This window comes from Lactuca saligna, chromosome 3 (genome assembly GCF_052625555.1).
Source record: "Lactuca saligna cultivar CGN05327 chromosome 3, ASM5262555v1, whole genome shotgun sequence".
Taxonomy (NCBI): domain Eukaryota; kingdom Viridiplantae; phylum Streptophyta; class Magnoliopsida; order Asterales; family Asteraceae; genus Lactuca; species Lactuca saligna.
The window spans coordinates 42595007-42612349 of record NC_136419.1 but is presented as its reverse complement, the minus strand read 5'-3'; the positions used below and the strand labels follow the sequence as shown (position 1 = coordinate 42612349).

The 17343-nt window shown below is 31.9% G+C and overlaps 2 protein-coding genes across 2 annotated transcripts; one reads left to right on the top strand and one right to left on the bottom strand.

The window, feature by feature from the left end:
- Window positions 1-8140: 8140 nt before the first annotated feature.
- On the top strand, window positions 8141-11535 carry LOC145033612 (mechanosensitive ion channel protein 8-like). Its single transcript, XM_078982194.1, has 5 exons — window positions 8141-10003; window positions 10104-10227; window positions 10307-10600; window positions 10700-10902; window positions 10979-11535. The coding sequence occupies exons 1-5, from the start codon at window positions 8280-8282 to the stop codon at window positions 11268-11270; spliced, it is 2637 nt and encodes an 878-aa protein (XP_078838320.1). The 5' UTR covers window positions 8141-8279; the 3' UTR covers window positions 11271-11535.
- Window positions 11536-16179: 4644 nt separating this feature from the next.
- On the bottom strand, window positions 16180-17043 carry LOC145035426 (uncharacterized). The gene has a single exon (XM_078983971.1). The coding sequence runs from the start codon at window positions 17041-17043 to the stop codon at window positions 16180-16182; it is 864 nt and encodes a 287-aa protein (XP_078840097.1).
- Window positions 17044-17343: the final 300 nt, after the last annotated feature.

Sequence of the window (17343 nt, the reverse complement as noted above, 5' to 3'; positions counted from 1 at the left end):
GAGGAGTGAATAAGACACTTTATAGTTGTAACTTTCGTACTTTCTTTTCTGTTGTCATTATGTTTTTTTTTTTATATATATATATTTTTTTTATGGTTTACATTATTATACATGAGCAAGAACATCCGTTGTGGATTTGTATGCCCAATGACATTTGATGCACATCACTTAACCATAATATATGGCTGCAAAAAGAAGTTAAGAAGCAACTATGAATGTTGTCTTAATGGCACGAAGGAGCAAAATTTGCCACCTACGATGATAAATTTCTCGTTTCTTCACTAATACAACAGTTGATACATGTATTTGATACTTATTTGATTAATGATTCCAACTTAGTCTCTAAAGTGAGTCGGTGGGAACTGGGAAGTATTCCTTGTGAAGAGCTTAGTGGTCCGACAATATAAATTGCTTAAGCTATTTGGTCGCTTGGGACACTACTATCATAATTTATATTCCAGCTTTGTGTTTTAGCCGGATACAATTATATGTTTTAATATATAAAATATCCCAATAAAATGCTATGTTAATGGTCATGTATGTGCAACTTTTAGAGAGGCGTGTTATGTTCTTGGATTTTTGTATATTGATGGATGCAGCCATTTAGGTTTTGGGTTTATTAAAGCGATATTGTTAATTGATATATGATACTAATTGATCACACTAACAACAACTTGGAACAATTGATTATTTATTAGAAATTGATTTTAATAAATATTCAGTAAAACTTATATAATTAAATTATAAATTATTTATTTAATGGAAATAATAATTTTCATTAGCAAGTAATATTACATAATTTATATGGTATGAATTAATAAGTTGTGTATAACTTTTTGGATTAGTTGAAACCCTTTTGTCTTTTACTCAAAAGACAAAATTTATATTTTATGAAACTTGTTTTTATAAAATTTAAATTTATTACTTCCTTTTTATAATCATTTTTTGGAAATTGATGTAAAGAAGAAAAATATGGGCTTTCCATTAGTTTATTCAAAAGAAATGAAGCATGAGAGACATGTTCATGACATGTGGACATATGTGCTTAAAGTGTTAAGACCTATTGGTCAATATTTTCACTTTATGCATATAAATATGAGGCTTGCACTTTGGCCAGTGATCATCTTTCTTCACTAGTAGAAGTGTCTGAAAGTTCCTCTTCTTCCTCTCACCCTCTCTTAATTAGTTAAGAACACTTGAAGTTAATTGCATCTTCAAGCCTTCTTTAAGTTTATATTGGTTATGAACTTAAAGCTTAAGGGTTTAAGAGTTTATAGACTAGCATCTACATCAAGTTGAATCATTGTTGGTGTCTTAAAGGTTCCACATTCTTCATCAACTTCCAAGCCTCCTAAGAGGACCCAAAGAACTACAAATGATGTTATTTCTTCATTTCTTCTGTGGTTGGTGTTTAAATCTTTCTATAACTTTCAAGAACCTCATTGGTGGGTATAAATGTTAATGTTATTTAAAAAAAAAAGTCTTCCGTTGCCATATTTTTCATGTTTATGAAAATATTTTTGAACTAAAACCCAACAATTAGTATTAAAGCCATATTGCAAGTTTGGTTAGATTTTTGATTTTGGGAAATCTTAGTTCTTGGCGAATATGGATAACTTGTTTTTGTATAGATATAAGTTCATACATATTTTCTATGACAACTTTTTTTGTTATTTTATGTGACAAAAGTTTCATGCATCTTTTGTCATTTAAAGTTGTCTTAAAAAAACAAAGCTTGTTTGATGTGTATATTGATGTATATGATGTGCATAAACTAGCCAATGACCAATGTATTGTTATGTTGGTTATTTTTTTGTTATAAAATAGTTGTAATAATTTATTTATTCGTATAGTATATAATAATTAAATAGATTAGCTTTTCTTGGTTATTTTTGTAAAGTAATAGATTAGTTTTTAGAATTAATTTATTTGAAAAAAAAATGTAATAAGAAATCAAGTTGAACCATTTTTGAAATATCCCAAAAGACGACCCAAAAATTTTTGTTTAATAATTACTAAAAACACCATAATAATATCATAAAGTAAAACTCGTACGTCAATATCTCAAAAACAATAGCAAAGTGTTATGAGTAAACTGTATCAATACTGTATCAAATCCCATCTATGAAAAACTAAAAACAACTCCCAGGACATCTGAAGCTGTGGTGTGTGTGATGTCATCAACCCGAGCTCTTCCCTTTGCTTGCGGAAGTACTTGAAACCAAAACTGAAACTGTAAGCACGAAGCTTAGTGAGCTCCCCCAAACTACCACATACCATACAATACATATAAACACATACTGGGCCTTGCCCACTACATCGGACCGAAGTCCGGAAACTGCATCGGACCAAAGTCCGGAAGTAACCAGGGCCTTGCCCTCTGCATCGAATCAAAATCCGGAACTACTGAGGCCTTGCCTCCTGCATCGGACTGAAGTCCGGAACTAACTGCATCGGACAGAAGTCCGGAACTACTGAACATAGCATAACATAAGCATTGCAACTAACATGAGCACATAAATAGCATACTACATCGGGCTGTAACCCGGAACACATAACACATATGTATCCATAAATGTTGGTTTTAAGAACTTTGATCATTCTCCTCTATTTCACCATCTTCGGTTTCAACCCTTTCTGATGTCTATTGTTTTTGAATTTCTTCAACTCCAACTTGCGCTGTTTCATTTTCTGGCTCATCGGTACTTCAAAAAATAGTACCCGAAACAAGTTATTGAACTTCTTTGCCCATTTCATGTTCTATTTTCATTTGGAAACATCGATATACAATTAGAAACAATTTCTTTCATATTCTCTTTTTCTACAAAAACTTTCTTGGAGACCTTTTCAAACATTTCTTCATGTTCCTGAAAAACAATAAGGCACTAGAATTATAAGTATAACTTGTTAAATGAAATCATAATATTCAGTTGAATAATAAGTTATAAAGTAACATACGATATATCATATCAGAATAGTAGAATATCAATTATGAAGCATAAGCATGTCATATCATAATATCTAGAATTACAGAAAATAGCAACATAATTTAATCTTTCTACTACTATAAACAATGTAATTTACTTCTTACTCATTATAGCAACATACTTTCATTTCCTAACCAATATAAGCAATATGTAACTTGAACCTTGTAATGTGATAATAAGTGTTAGATTACATCTTGATAGTATCAGTTAAAAATGAGTTCTCCATATGAGGTTTAGCAAGTTTAATTAGATACTCACATTCAGCCTACGGCTGCTAAATGAAAACAGAACAAATGATTTGACAGTTAAAATGGGAATGAACAGGATATTAATTCTAATATAGTAAATCAGAAAGGCTAGAATATTCTACTAATAGCTAATATATAAAAATTAATTCCTAGAATATTTTACTACACAAATCAAAATGACTAGAATAATATGATATATAAAATTAGAATGACTAAAATATTATACTAAACATCAATGTTCTAAAATTCATCATCGGTTTCTCTATTACAGACATCGATAAGGAATTTCGATATTTCAACATTAATTTTCAACAATTCATCTTCGATTTCTCTACCACTGAAGGATTATCATAAAGGATTGATTACCTATAGATTCTATATAATTTCATATCAGAACATCGATTTTTAGCAATTCATCATCAAATAATTTTGCTATTACTGAAGGATTATAAGCAAGGTTCAATTTTCAACAATTTAATAATTTATCATAAACTTTGCTGTTACATAAGATTATCAACTCATCGGTAATCATTTTTCAACAATTCATGATAAAAATGGGAATGAGCATGATACTAAACAGAATGGCTAGAATATTACGTAAGGAATTTCTAGATTTCAACATTTATTTTTTGCAATCCATCATCAATTCCGAATTAGAATATTACACCATATACTAGAATATCACACCGTATAATATAATTTCATAATATTACGCATTAATATCATAATATTATACATAATTTCGTAATATTATACATTAAAATTAGAAAAAAAAATGTTAATTATTTGGATTTTCTATAAATCATTCTAGATATTCGTGTTACATTATAAGTTCTAAATTTAGAATATTACATATATTATTAATATCTTATATAATATAAGTTTATTTTACACAGTAGAACCTAATTTTAGAATATTACACTTTAATATCAAATCACACACAATTCCATAATATTAAATATTAACAATACAATATTAATGTTGAACATCTATAATAACTAGAATTATAACACATCAATGAGTGTTAAAAAAAAGCCTAAATTTATTAAGGCATTATTCTATTAGAATATTTTACACAAACACACACACACACACACACACAAACACACACACACATATATATATATATATATATATATATATATATATATATATATATATATATATATCCTAGATTATCGTAGAACATTATGCATATTATTCTAAATAAACAGACAAAGTACAAAATTATTCAATTAGAATATTCTATATATACACATTCATTATGTCTTATTAATAGTACATATAAATTTAAATGAAATCATAATATTCAGAATAATCAACTTAAAACAATTCACCTTTCCAAAATCAGAGTATTCTAATTATAATATTATACTTTTATTCATGTTAGTACTCAACCTATAACATTATTTCATAAGAATATTCTATATGTACATTCAACATGTATATCATTCTTTTAGAATATTCTACTTCTATACATATTAGTATCCAAGCTATATCATTATTCTTTATGAATATAACTTATTAAAAGATATCATAATAATTAGAATAACTAAATTAAAAAATAAATCATAATAAGTATAATATCAAGTAATTAAATGAAACCAAAATATTCATAATAATCAACTTAAAACAAATCAGCTTTTACAAATTTGAATATTCTATATGTACATATTTTATTTTTTTTAGAATATTCTAATTTTATACATGTTAACAATTAGCCTATAATAGTATTATGTAAGAACAATCTATATTTATAGAAAACATGTATATTATTTGTTTTAGAACAATATACATGTAGATTAGAACTAATCATATTTCCAACCATTCTATTAAACAGTCATCATATTACCAAACATATAATTAAGTAGTCATCATATAATCAACCATACCAACTGATTTACAAAACATTAAGCAATTATTAATATCTAATCTATTCAAAAAAACATTAAAAAAATGTTTTCATGTTAGATAACCATATTTCCAAACATTCAAACTTGCAACAATTCTACATTTCATTCCTTTCCAGTGCATCCCTTGCTTCAATTCTTTATTTCATCAACCTACATCAACAAAATCAAAATTACTCACTTGGTCGCCATCTTCAGCTTTCAACCCTTTCTGATGTTCCTTGTTTCTGAGTTTCTTTAAATCCAACCCACTCTTTTTCATTTTCTGGATTACTGGTACTTGAAAACATAGTACCTAAAAATAATTCCAATAATTTTAAACATTATACACTCTACTTATACAATTTAGCTTGAATTACGACTTAAATTCTAAACAACACATAACAATAATTTTTTATAACAAACAACACATAACATTACCAAGTACACTTCATTACAAAAATGCCCAGAAACAAGCCAATGATAACATAAGCCAAAAACATGGATAAATGGTGAGTAGACATATTATTCCTTTCAATATAAAAGCAAATTCCTTTGCATCATACTTGTTGCTTTTCATTTCTGTGACAAGATGTGTGAAGTTATCAGGAAGCTTTACATCATTTTGGACTTCTACATAGTTCACTTGATTAAGAAGATTGTAAAGTTCACTAACAAGCCTCTGTTTTGATTAAGAAGATTATGTTACAAACTATCTTAAACTAGTTTAGAACAACAAACATCTATCACTCGTAACATTATCAACTAATTTATTCTACTATAGAGTTATATATATATATATATATATATATATATATATATATATATATATATATATATATATATATATATATATATTAAACTACTGTACTTATTGTAAAGTATCTTAAGTTAACATTAAATTTCAAACAATTACAGCAAGCTAAAACATTAATAAGTAAACATTCTTTTATAAAATATCGTAAGTTAACAACAAACATTATCACTTAGAACAACATCATAACAATAAAAATAAACCTAGTTGTAGTAAATAAATTTTATAAAATAAACTATAAACCTACCTACAATAAAAAAGTTTATTGATAACTTTGACTACAATAAAGTTATATAAGACATTTGGTATCAAAGATTCTGAAATTCTGAAATTGATTGCTAACCCTAGCTACAGTAAGTTGGATCAAATACTAACCATAGGTGTAGTAAACAAGTAAATTACTATAGTACATAATTTCAAAATAATGTTTTATAAATCATTATCATATAATATCCAGAATCAGAATCGAAATCAAAATCATAAAAACACACTAAATGAGATATTAGTGTCATCTAACCTGATTGTTGAAATATATGATCAAAATCAGAATCGAGATATTCAAAATCAGATGTATCTGACCTTTGATTTGTGGTAGAATGAAATTGTGGTTTTCAGAAAGAAAATCAGAATCAGTTTCTTCGGGTTATTCTTGGGAGATTTGAAACAAAATTTTACTGCGAACGAACTTTGAATTGATGAAAGAAAAACGAGAATGAATCATAATCGATTCTTAGGGTTTTTGAAGAAACATTTCATAATCAAAATCGAATCGATTCAGTGATTTTAGGAAGAGCAATGTGAAGCAGAATCAAAATGAAAAGAGATCGAATCCAGGTAAGTTCTTCGATCAAGATTGCAAATCAGGAAAAATGATGGTTTTTAGGGTTTGTTGGAGGGCGAGAGTTTTCTGGTGCGTGAAGAATGAATGAATCTGTTTGACTCACGATTGCAGATCAATTAAAAACAAAGTTACGATACTACCCCTCCGTGTCTTTCATTAATCCCAAAGTTTAATAGAATTTCAAAAATGCCACCGCCTCTATATTGTTCTAATTTGATTTATCCCACCCATAGATCATGGTAGATGAATGGTCCAGATTTTGTCCCCATGTCTCACAAAATATCATTGTCTCACATGAACTCAACCTTATATATATATATATATATATATATATATATATATATATAGTTCCTACTATAATTCATTTGTATGTACATATGTATGACTTAAGACGACATTTTATTAAAACATGACGACGTGTACAAGTCTTGGAGGCGTGTAAAGCCTTGGGGTTACTATAACATCATTACTTTTAAATGATAACAATAAAATATATACTTAAAAACGTCTTGATCAATTAGGTGTGAGTTAGTAAGATACTATGTCATTTATAGCAACAAACTTTCAAAGTAAATTTTGCTCTTTTATGTAATCAACTTGTGTATTACAGATTTTAACCTATAAATGGATCTTAAATTTATATTATGTTCTATAAATCATAATTATATTAAATGTCTTCACATACATAACGTGTTTATTGGATATATATATATATATATATATATATATATATATATATATATATATATATATATATATATATATATTAATTTTAAATATTCATTATAAAAGTCTAAACAAAACTTATATTTGTTTAATAAAATTTTATAAATATTTTACTCATGGTTTTTTTATGGGTTGTAATATATTTATTAATAATACCATTTAGTGTAATTAACAAACAAAGACTTGCTTTCCTCCAAATACAACATAATACGTTTAAACAATTGTATTTGTACTTTAATACTTGAAGACATCATTCGTTTTAATATAATTCAATGTTAAATCCATATTTACGCAATAGCGTTTCAACTTTTCTTTTTCAATTTATGTTACAAAACAGTCATTTAGAATAAAAATATGCAATCACATTTTATTCGATAACAAATTTTACAGCATTGCAACTGGAAACTTATCATATTATGAAGTGAAATTTATTATGCAATAATATATTAAAACAATATTATATACATCGTATAAAGACAGTTTTATTGGGCATATTACTGAAAAATATGAAACGTATTTGAATAAATACATATTTAATCCGTATAATAATTGACTTATAACAAAAAATATTAGAATTATTTATAATACTTCCGAAGAAATATTGCATTCTTTTGAATCGTGTGTAGAATTTTTTTCTGAGTTTTGACAAATCGTGTATCATTGTCAATTCATATTCTCTCCATGGAAGGCTGTTGCTAATTCTGAAAACGGATTCATGGATAATGATTTTGATTTGATTGGGTGCATGGCGTGAAGAATTTGTGTGCAGACGTTATGGATCCCGACGCCAGCACTTCTCACTCCAAGGACCATTGCGAAGTCGTCGTCAAAATCGACGGCGAAGATAGGGATGGAGAAGGAACGACGGGAAGCAGATATCGACGGAGCTCGAGCCAGCAAAGCGGCGGTGGCATGGAGGATCCACCGTCAAGGCTGATAGGCGAGTTTTTAAACAAGCAGAAGGATTCGGGAGGGGAAATGACGTTAGATATGGATTTGGAGATGGACGAGCTTCGTCATGGAAGCCATTCTAGCAGTGTTGTAGATAGGAATCCAGAGAGTCCGAACGAAAGCGTCAATCTAAATACTAGGGTTACGAATTCGAGAGAATTGAAAGTTTCGTTTCAACCTCCTTCTAATTTATCGTCTAAAGTGGTAGATATTGAGCCTGATAATGAACGAGCTAATCAACATAGCGAATCATCAGATGAGGATGAATTAGACGATATCCGATTACAAGAACAACAAAACACTCAGAGACGAAAATCGAACAATCTGAGCAATTCAGGACGCGGATTGGACGATAGAGGAGGAGCAGAGGTTTTGAAATGCACCTCGTTTCAAAGAAGAGCCCCAATCATTCGAACAAAAACACTACAGTCCAGATTGATCGATCCACCAGAGGTTGAAGTTGAGGTCTCGTTATCAGGACGACTGGGCAGATCAGGGCATAGATCAGGTGTATTACCTCGCCCCTCAGGGATACTAGCAAGAGGTGAAAACGAAGAGGAGGATGAAACCTTCATCGAGGAAGATAATCCAGATGAATTCAAAAGTGTAAAACTCGACGCAATCACACTCATCCAATGGATTAGCCTTATTTTGATCCTAACATCATTGATTTGCACTCTTACTATAAAAAATTGGAAGCAATTGATATTACGAGGGCTTCACATTTGGGAATGGGAGGTTTTGGTTCTTGTTTTGATATGTGGCAGGTTAGTTTCCGGTTGGGGTATACGATTCATTGTCTACCTTATCGAGAGAAATTTCCTTTTACGCAAAAGAGTTCTCTACTTCGTGTATGGAATCAGAAAACCAGTTCAGAATTGCATCTGGTTAGGTTTAGTCCTAATTGCTTGGCATTACATGTTTGATGAAAGAGTTGAAGGCCACAACAAATTCCTCATAGTCATGAACAAGTTAATGGTATGTATGCTTGTAGCTACTTCACTATGGCTTGTCAAGACCCTCATGGTTAAAGTCCTGGCATCTTCATTTCATGTCAAAAAGTTCTTTGATCGGATTCAAGAAGCTCTGTTCAACCAATATGTAATCGAAACCCTCTCTGGCCCACCATTGGTTGAAATCCAAAACAACAAAATGGAAGAAGAAAAGACATTAGCAGAACTCCATAGGCTTCAAAACGCAGGTGCTAACTTACCTCCAGATCTTGGGGAAGCTGTCTTTCCATCAAAATCCGGTAGGATGATTGGGAGTGGAAGATTACAACCCCAGCCAGTTGGCATCAAGAACGATGAAAAAGAACAGGGGATAACAATTGATCACCTCCATAGACTAAATCCCAAGAACGTATCAGCCTGGAACATGAAGAGGTTAATGAGAATCGTAAGGCTTGGGACATTAAGCACATTGGATGAACAATTACATGACATGAATGAACAAGATGATGAATCAATGACACAAATCAGAAGTGAAATGGAAGCCAAACGTGCAGCTCGCAAGATTTTCATGAATGTTGCTAGAGCTGGCTCAAAGTATGTTCTTAAATTACACCCTTTTGATAAACCATGATCATCATTTTTTAACCAATGTAACTTGATTGAGATTCTAGGATGCGAAGTTTGTTGTTTGCAGGTTCATCTATCTTAACGACTTGATGCGCTTCTTGAGAGATGATCAAGCTGTGAAAACCATGTCTCTTTTAGTAGGAACACCTGGCGATGAAAAAGTCAGCAAAGGGGCTTTAAAGACTTGGGTGGTAAGAGTTACTATAAAACTGCTTTATCTTTTTCGAATAACAAAAAGCGTTAAATCCACAATTTGATCTGAATTTACAGGTGAATGCATTCAGAGAACGAAAAGCACTTGCATTGACACTAAACGATACAAAAACAGCAGTCAACAAATTACACCAAATGGTCAACTTCTTGGTTGGAATCATCATTGTCATTATTTGCCTTCTGATTCTGAACATCGCAACAAGCAAGTTTTTAGTTTTTATCAGCTCCCAGATTGTGGTTGTGGCGTTTATATTCGGGAACACCTGCAAGACTATATTCGAAGCCATAATCTTCTTGTTTGTGATGCATCCTTTTGATGTTGGTGATCGATGTGAGATTGATGGAGTTCAGGTAAAAAGAAAGACACATCTTTTTCAATTCCCACGTGTTAATAATAATAATAATAATAATATATTGTGTTTTGATATCTGAATCTTTGACACGTGTCAGATGATCGTAGAAGAGATGAATATCTTGACTACTGTTTTCTTGAAATGGGACAACGAGAAGGTTTATTTTCCAAATAGTATACTTTCGACAAGAGCAATTAGCAATCATTTTCGAAGTCCTGATATGTGGGATTCCATCGATTTCTTCATCCATATCGCAACTCCTGCTGACAAGTTGGTTGTCATGAAACAAAGAATAATCAAGTAAGAAATCTAATTTCGTCATCGAATTAACAGATATGTACATGTTTATTTATATATCTGGGTATGTTGTTGGCAGCTTTATCGAGAGTAAAAAGGATCATTATTATCCGAATGATATAACGGTGGTGTCATTGAACGTTGAGGAGTTAAACAAGATAAAGCTGCAAATATGGTGGAGACACAAAATAAATTTTCAAGACATGAGTGAGAGATACGTGAGGAAAGGTGCAGTGATTGATGAAATGGTTCGAATCTTTAAAGAAAACGACGTGGAATACCGATGTCTGGATATCAATATCAGAAGCATGCCGCCACCTGTTACTCCTACTCGGAATCCTCCCGCATGGGGACCTCCTCCTCCGGAGTAACTAGTTAAATGGTCATGAATGGTACAAGTTTAATTGCACGATGTACAGATTTACGATGCTGTTCAGCCCGATGATGATTTTAAGAGTCCCAATATAGAATCTGAGCCTTGGGGAAATGAAGGATGTGATTGATTTGTGCACAAAATTATTAGTTTTTGTTGCATGGGAATCTGCTGAAGGGCAATATTGCGGAATTTAATTGTGGAGCCATAGAGAAAAAAGTGATTTTGGAATTACAATCTTTTGAGAATGATTTACGTTTGGAATAAGGTGTTTGGTTTGGTTTGATTTTGGATTAAAAAAAATGCAAATCATACGTATTTGAACTTGGAAATCCTAAGATAAAATGGAATAGGTATATAGTTTTACGGTTTAAAATAATATTATGATGACTAAAATGGATTTTAATACATATAGGTTAGGTCGATTTTATATATGAAAACTCTTTAAGATATGCCATTGACAATTCTGTAATATAGATTAAATTGGATTTTGTTTTTTTTTTTTTTTTAAATAATTCTTATACAAACCAATTGTTTCCTTTGATTATAAATTTGATCCGTGAGACCATTAGGACAACCACGCCAACTGTTTTTTAATTTTAAATCAATACATTGTGTCTTAAAACGAGAAATGGGACAAAATCCATGTGTGTTGATCAGGAAATGAGACTATCTATACCATGGGTCCTGATTTTCATTGCAAAATTGTCTCCTAAAGTACATTACCCAAATTCTAATGTCCAAATTACTGGTCAAAACACATTAAATATTAAAATACAACCGATACAAGTACATTGTCATATAAAACATTCGTCAAACTACAGTTATCAAAACATATAACATGGTTAACTACCACAACCCTAAGATAACCCATGTCAAGATAACTACCACAACCCTAACATATTTTACATTAGATAGGTTTATTTCTTAATACTTGAACTCTATTACTTCATACATCACTTTTAGTTCTTCATACTCCAACATTTGTTCTTCATACTTCAAGCATGCAGTTTTATTCTTTTCCCCTAACTTGAAGCTCATTAGGTAAATTTCATCCTCCATATCCTTCATACTAAAGTGCATTTTCAAAAGTAGAACCTTGTAGCTTTGAATTGTAAGTTCCTTATTAATCCACTTAAAATATTTTCAAATTGCAATCCCTCTTTTTTTTTTTTATCTTTTTGAAAACAAGCACCATTTTGACTACTTTAAGCGACCCAACACTACGTGGACATTATATCAGAGTCCCACATGGCAATGTACTTTAAGTTTGTCTCAATTCCTGTTTATACAATTAAGAGTCCAAATAGAGTATTTTAAAGCGACCTAACTTAGACCCTAAATATAAATCATAGTGACGTTGTGATTAAGACACACTATACGTCATAATAACAGTTAAGATACAGTAAGACACTTTATGACAATTAAGATACCCAAGAAACTTATAGCCTTAACTTTGAAATTTGGACACCTACAAAACCTTCTACCTTGGTTAATTGGAGTTCAGGAGGTAAATAATGAAGCTTCATCCTCACAATTGCATATTTCCATTCCATCATTTGTAAGCAACCTCCTGTTCCTGCTTGAGGAAGACACCATGGCTAGGAAATTTGTAGTTCATGAAGGAGGAGAAAGAAGATGAGAGTTGTTTGGTTTCTAGGGTTTTGGTGAAATCAGTGGCAGAGTGATAACAAAATATCATGGGTAGCATATGTAAATTTTCGAGGTAACACACTGAAAAAAATGCACTACACCAAAAATATTCTCAAAAAAATTCCATTGTACCTGAAAATTTAAGGGGTACCACGCGCTACCCTAGACTCCTATATAGATCCTCCCCTGGGTGAAATATATTAATAGATATGTCATTTATTGAACCAAGTTAACAAGGTTTCTGTTTTGTAATTTTGAAATAGTATCTCCCATCTAAATAACAAAAAAATAATTGCTAGGGTTTTCTGATAAAAGAAAAAGTTTTTTTTTCTTTTTGTTTAAAACAAATAAATATGAAAGTATTATTTCTTTTATGAAATTAACCTTTCTATAACTTATTAAATAATGACATGATCTATGATGTAAGATCCAATTTTCACAAAGAAATACTAATTTTAAAAGAAAAATAGTCAAAATAATTAAAAAAAAAGTTATTAATATATCTTTGAGATAAAAGCAATAATGTAAATGCAACACCCTCATCAATATTATGTCATTTGTTATGTAGATATATTAGGCAATTCATTTCAAAATTCAAATTTATATTTTCTAATTATATGTTAATTTTGAAGTTATAATAGCTTTAAAAAATTTGATATATCTCTTAATTAATAATTAATAATTTATCTAAAATTATTTATTTAAAATAATTGATTAATAATTATTAAATTTTATTAAGAATATTTAATTAATTTTGTAACCATGATTATCACATGTTAACTAGTTGTATAACAAATGAATACCTTTGAAGAGAATTATATAGTTGATATGCATTCTGCAAAAGTTGCGTGACAAAATTTTATTTCTTGTCGGCTAAGATGAGATGTATAATGAGCAAAGATCAAAATATATCTTACACAATTTTTATGTAAAACTTACATTAAAACTAAACCAACTCCCCAAGGCCCAAACTTTACACTATAAAAATACTTTAATACTTTAATAATAAAATAATATATTTTTTATCATTATAAAATTTTATTTAACCTTTATTAAAGTACAAATAAAAGTCAGGAATAATAGTTACCATTAAAATGGTAACTTGCTGCGTAATGTCACAAAATTTTGGAGTTCTTTTGGACTACATTTTAATTTTTTTGGAGGCGGTTTAACCCAAAATTTGGTATAAATTTTAATTTATAAATATAAAATATAAAAATATATATTTAATTGTTTATCCAATTTAAAACCAAAACAATAAATAAAAAAACCAAAATAGTAAGAATTTAACAAAAACCAAACCAATTAACCCAAACATCATTCAATTTACTTTCTATTTTCTCTTTTCTCACATCTAATGACGACGAGTTAAGTTCAATTAGTTTGGGTTAGGCCATTATAGCAAATATTAATTTAACATGGGTCTGAGAATGGATATGTAATAAACTAAAACCAAAATCACGATCTTCTTTAACAAAATAATTCATAAATATTCAACACAAAAAAGCTCACAACTAAAATATTGTTGCAATCAAGCAAGGGACATAATCCCATGGGCGATGGCCCTCGTCTCGTTATCCATCTGGCGAATAACACGACAGTAATAAACCCAGTCGATTAACCTGAAACGTGGCGTCGTTTGGTCAACTAACTTATATAGCGGCATTGGTTGGTCGCCTTCTTGAGGTTCTTCATTTCTTGTGATAGCAATGTCAGGGTGGGACGATTGCTCTTCCCACCTTAGCTTTATGGTGGTTGTTGGTGTTGTGCCTCTTTCTGCAACTGTAGCAGCTATGTTTGGGTCAACTTGAGAAAGAATTGGTGCTAGCATTCGTGCAAGGGAGAATTCAGGATCAATCTCCATGGTCCTAACTTCATAAGAACCATAAAAGCGTCTCTCATCTACACGATCATAGCTCCCTGGATTTGGATCACCGTGTGGTACAACACCTTCAGCAAAGTACTGCCACTCATCAACATCTCTATCTCCAAGATTTGGAGTACAAGCGGTTCCAAGAATATAAGCAAGGGTGACATCCTCGGGATCGTAGTTATCTTTACATGGAAACCATGAGCATACATGATCTTTAAAGTGCCAATCAAATAGCCACCATGGTCGTCCATTTGCATCGCTAAAGAGTGGAGCGAAACGCCAAATTCTACTTGTTTTCATAATATGGGTTAAGCCATAAAAGAGGTCTCTTTCACGTGTGAAGTTGTTAATCCCGAAGGGGCTTGGATTGTTGACATCGATAGAGTCGGCTATAATGGGAATGTATCGCGCATTATCAATAGCATGTTTAACATGAGTGGGGCGGATTGAAGCATTGAGTAAAGTCAAGTAGTTGTCATACTCGCGGGAGATAAAAAAAAAAAGCTTTCCTTGATATCTCTCGTGGAATTCACCTGCTGGAAGCTTCCGTACATCCTTACGGATAGAAACATAAAGGTCAATGAACCACATGGAAATGTAGCATCTAGCAGCATAGATATCTGGAGATACGCCTTTTGGTGGAGGAAATGATTCCATAAATCCTGTGTAATGCTCCCACTAAGCCATAAACACTTGGGCATACAAATTAACCAGGTTGTCGAACATCTCTTGTGTTCGAAGGTTAACACAGCGTTCACGAACAGGTCGGATCGTGTGTCCAATATATGAATTCTCCGTAAGATATTTTGCAACTCTAGAAGCGTTGTCAGGCACTTCCGGAGCAGGAATGTTGTGTTGTTGGTTTAGGTCCTTTAGAAACACACACAACACACTACTCCGTATTATGTATGTAAGACTCACGTTTGCAAGCAAAATTGGAAAAGCTTCAATAAACAATTACAGAGAGTATACGAAGTGAGATACACAAAAAAGGCTACAATTATTTATTAAACTAATGGCTATAAATAGCCTTTTCAGTCACATCACAACCTGTGAACCAAAAGACTAGCCACAAGAATAGGTTCTATTTGACTACTTCTACTAAATAATTGACTACTTCTACCTAATATCACGTGGTGCAATATGACACAGCACATACCACCAATTAAATAAACTACTAAATAAACCTAATAAAATATGCATTTGATCTTCAAGTTCCTGCCATGCAGAATCCATTAAGTCCCTTGAAGCAAAGCTTATTCAATTTAAATCCAAAAAACTAAACAAGTCTAAAATAAACCTGATTAATCCCAACAATCACCCCCTTAATCAGGTATATCATTCGATTACAGCAATGCCGGCTCATCATCCTCGTACCGGTTCAAGTTGAGTTCTTCCTTTTTCTCCCAGGACACTCTGATATGTAATGCCCGATCTCATTACACTTGTAACACTTCACGTGGTTCTTGTCCCGTTGTACTCGACCATCTCCTCGACCTTTCCCGGACCCCCGACCTCCACCTCGGCCACGCCCATAGTCTTCCCGATTCGAGTTTCCACAACCACAATGCTCACACCTATGGTCTTTTTCTTTTGTTTTTTCATCAGAATTTGCAAGCAAAAGCTGATTTTGCTCGGGTTGGATCTCCTCAACTTTGATCCTTTCTTCATAAGCTTTAAGTCGGCCCACAACATCATCATAACTGATGGTCTTCAAGTCTACAACCTGTTCTATAGAAGCCACCATATGAATGAAACGTTTCGGTAACCCGTTAAGAAATTTCTTAACCAATTTTGTTTCTTCCATAACCGATCCAAGTGAGGCGGCTCTAGAAGCATACTCGGACAACTTATTAGCAAAGTTATCTATCACCTCTTGATCCTTCATCTTCAGATTTTCAAACTCTCCCATTAGAGTTTGAAGTCGCGCCTCCCGGATTCGATCCGCACCCAAATGACGGGTTTTGAGAACCTCCCACATCTCCTTTGCGGTTGTGAGATTCCCTATTAACAGTGTCTGCTCCTCGGGTATGGCTTGAAACAAAAGTGCAATTGCTATGTTATTCTTCTTGGCATCCCCATTGACTCCCGGATCGATTGCCTCCCATACCCCATGAACATTGAAGATAGCCCGCATCCTCATAGCCCATACTGTGTAATTTGTTGATGACAATACCGGACATTGAAGAGTCATGGTGTTGCTCTCCTTGACAACAGCCGCTGTTTGATCCTTCGGTGGAGCCATTCTTGCGATTTACTGCACTACCAAGGTTGTATAATCAACCAAAAAAACCCACTGCTTGAAAGAGCTACCTGCAAACACCTTTTGCTGCCTTTCACCTGCTGTTTTTCACTCTTTGATTAACACCTTCCGGTTGCTCTTGATCCTCCCATGTTGTTCTTCGATCAAACTGGGTTAACAAGCCCGCTGATTTTGGCCGGAATCACGACTCGTCTCCGCTACCCTTTTGATCCCTAGAACAAAAAAGAAAACAACCTAATAATCTGAAATCAGCCCCTCTTCAATCTATCTCCGCTCTGATAC

Coding starts and splice junctions, on each gene's coding strand:
- LOC145033612 (XM_078982194.1), top strand. CDS start 8,280: ATGGATCCCGACGCCAGCACTTCTCACTCCAAGGACCATTGCGAAGTC. Junction 10,004..10,103: donor GTTGCTAGAGCTGGCTCAAA/GTATGTTCTTAA, acceptor TGTTGTTTGCAG/GTTCATCTATCTTAACGACT. Junction 10,228..10,306: donor GGGCTTTAAAGACTTGGGTG/GTAAGAGTTACT, acceptor CTGAATTTACAG/GTGAATGCATTCAGAGAACG.
- LOC145035426 (XM_078983971.1), bottom strand. CDS start 17,043: ATGGCTCCACCGAAGGATCAAACAGCGGCTGTTGTCAAGGAGAGCAAC.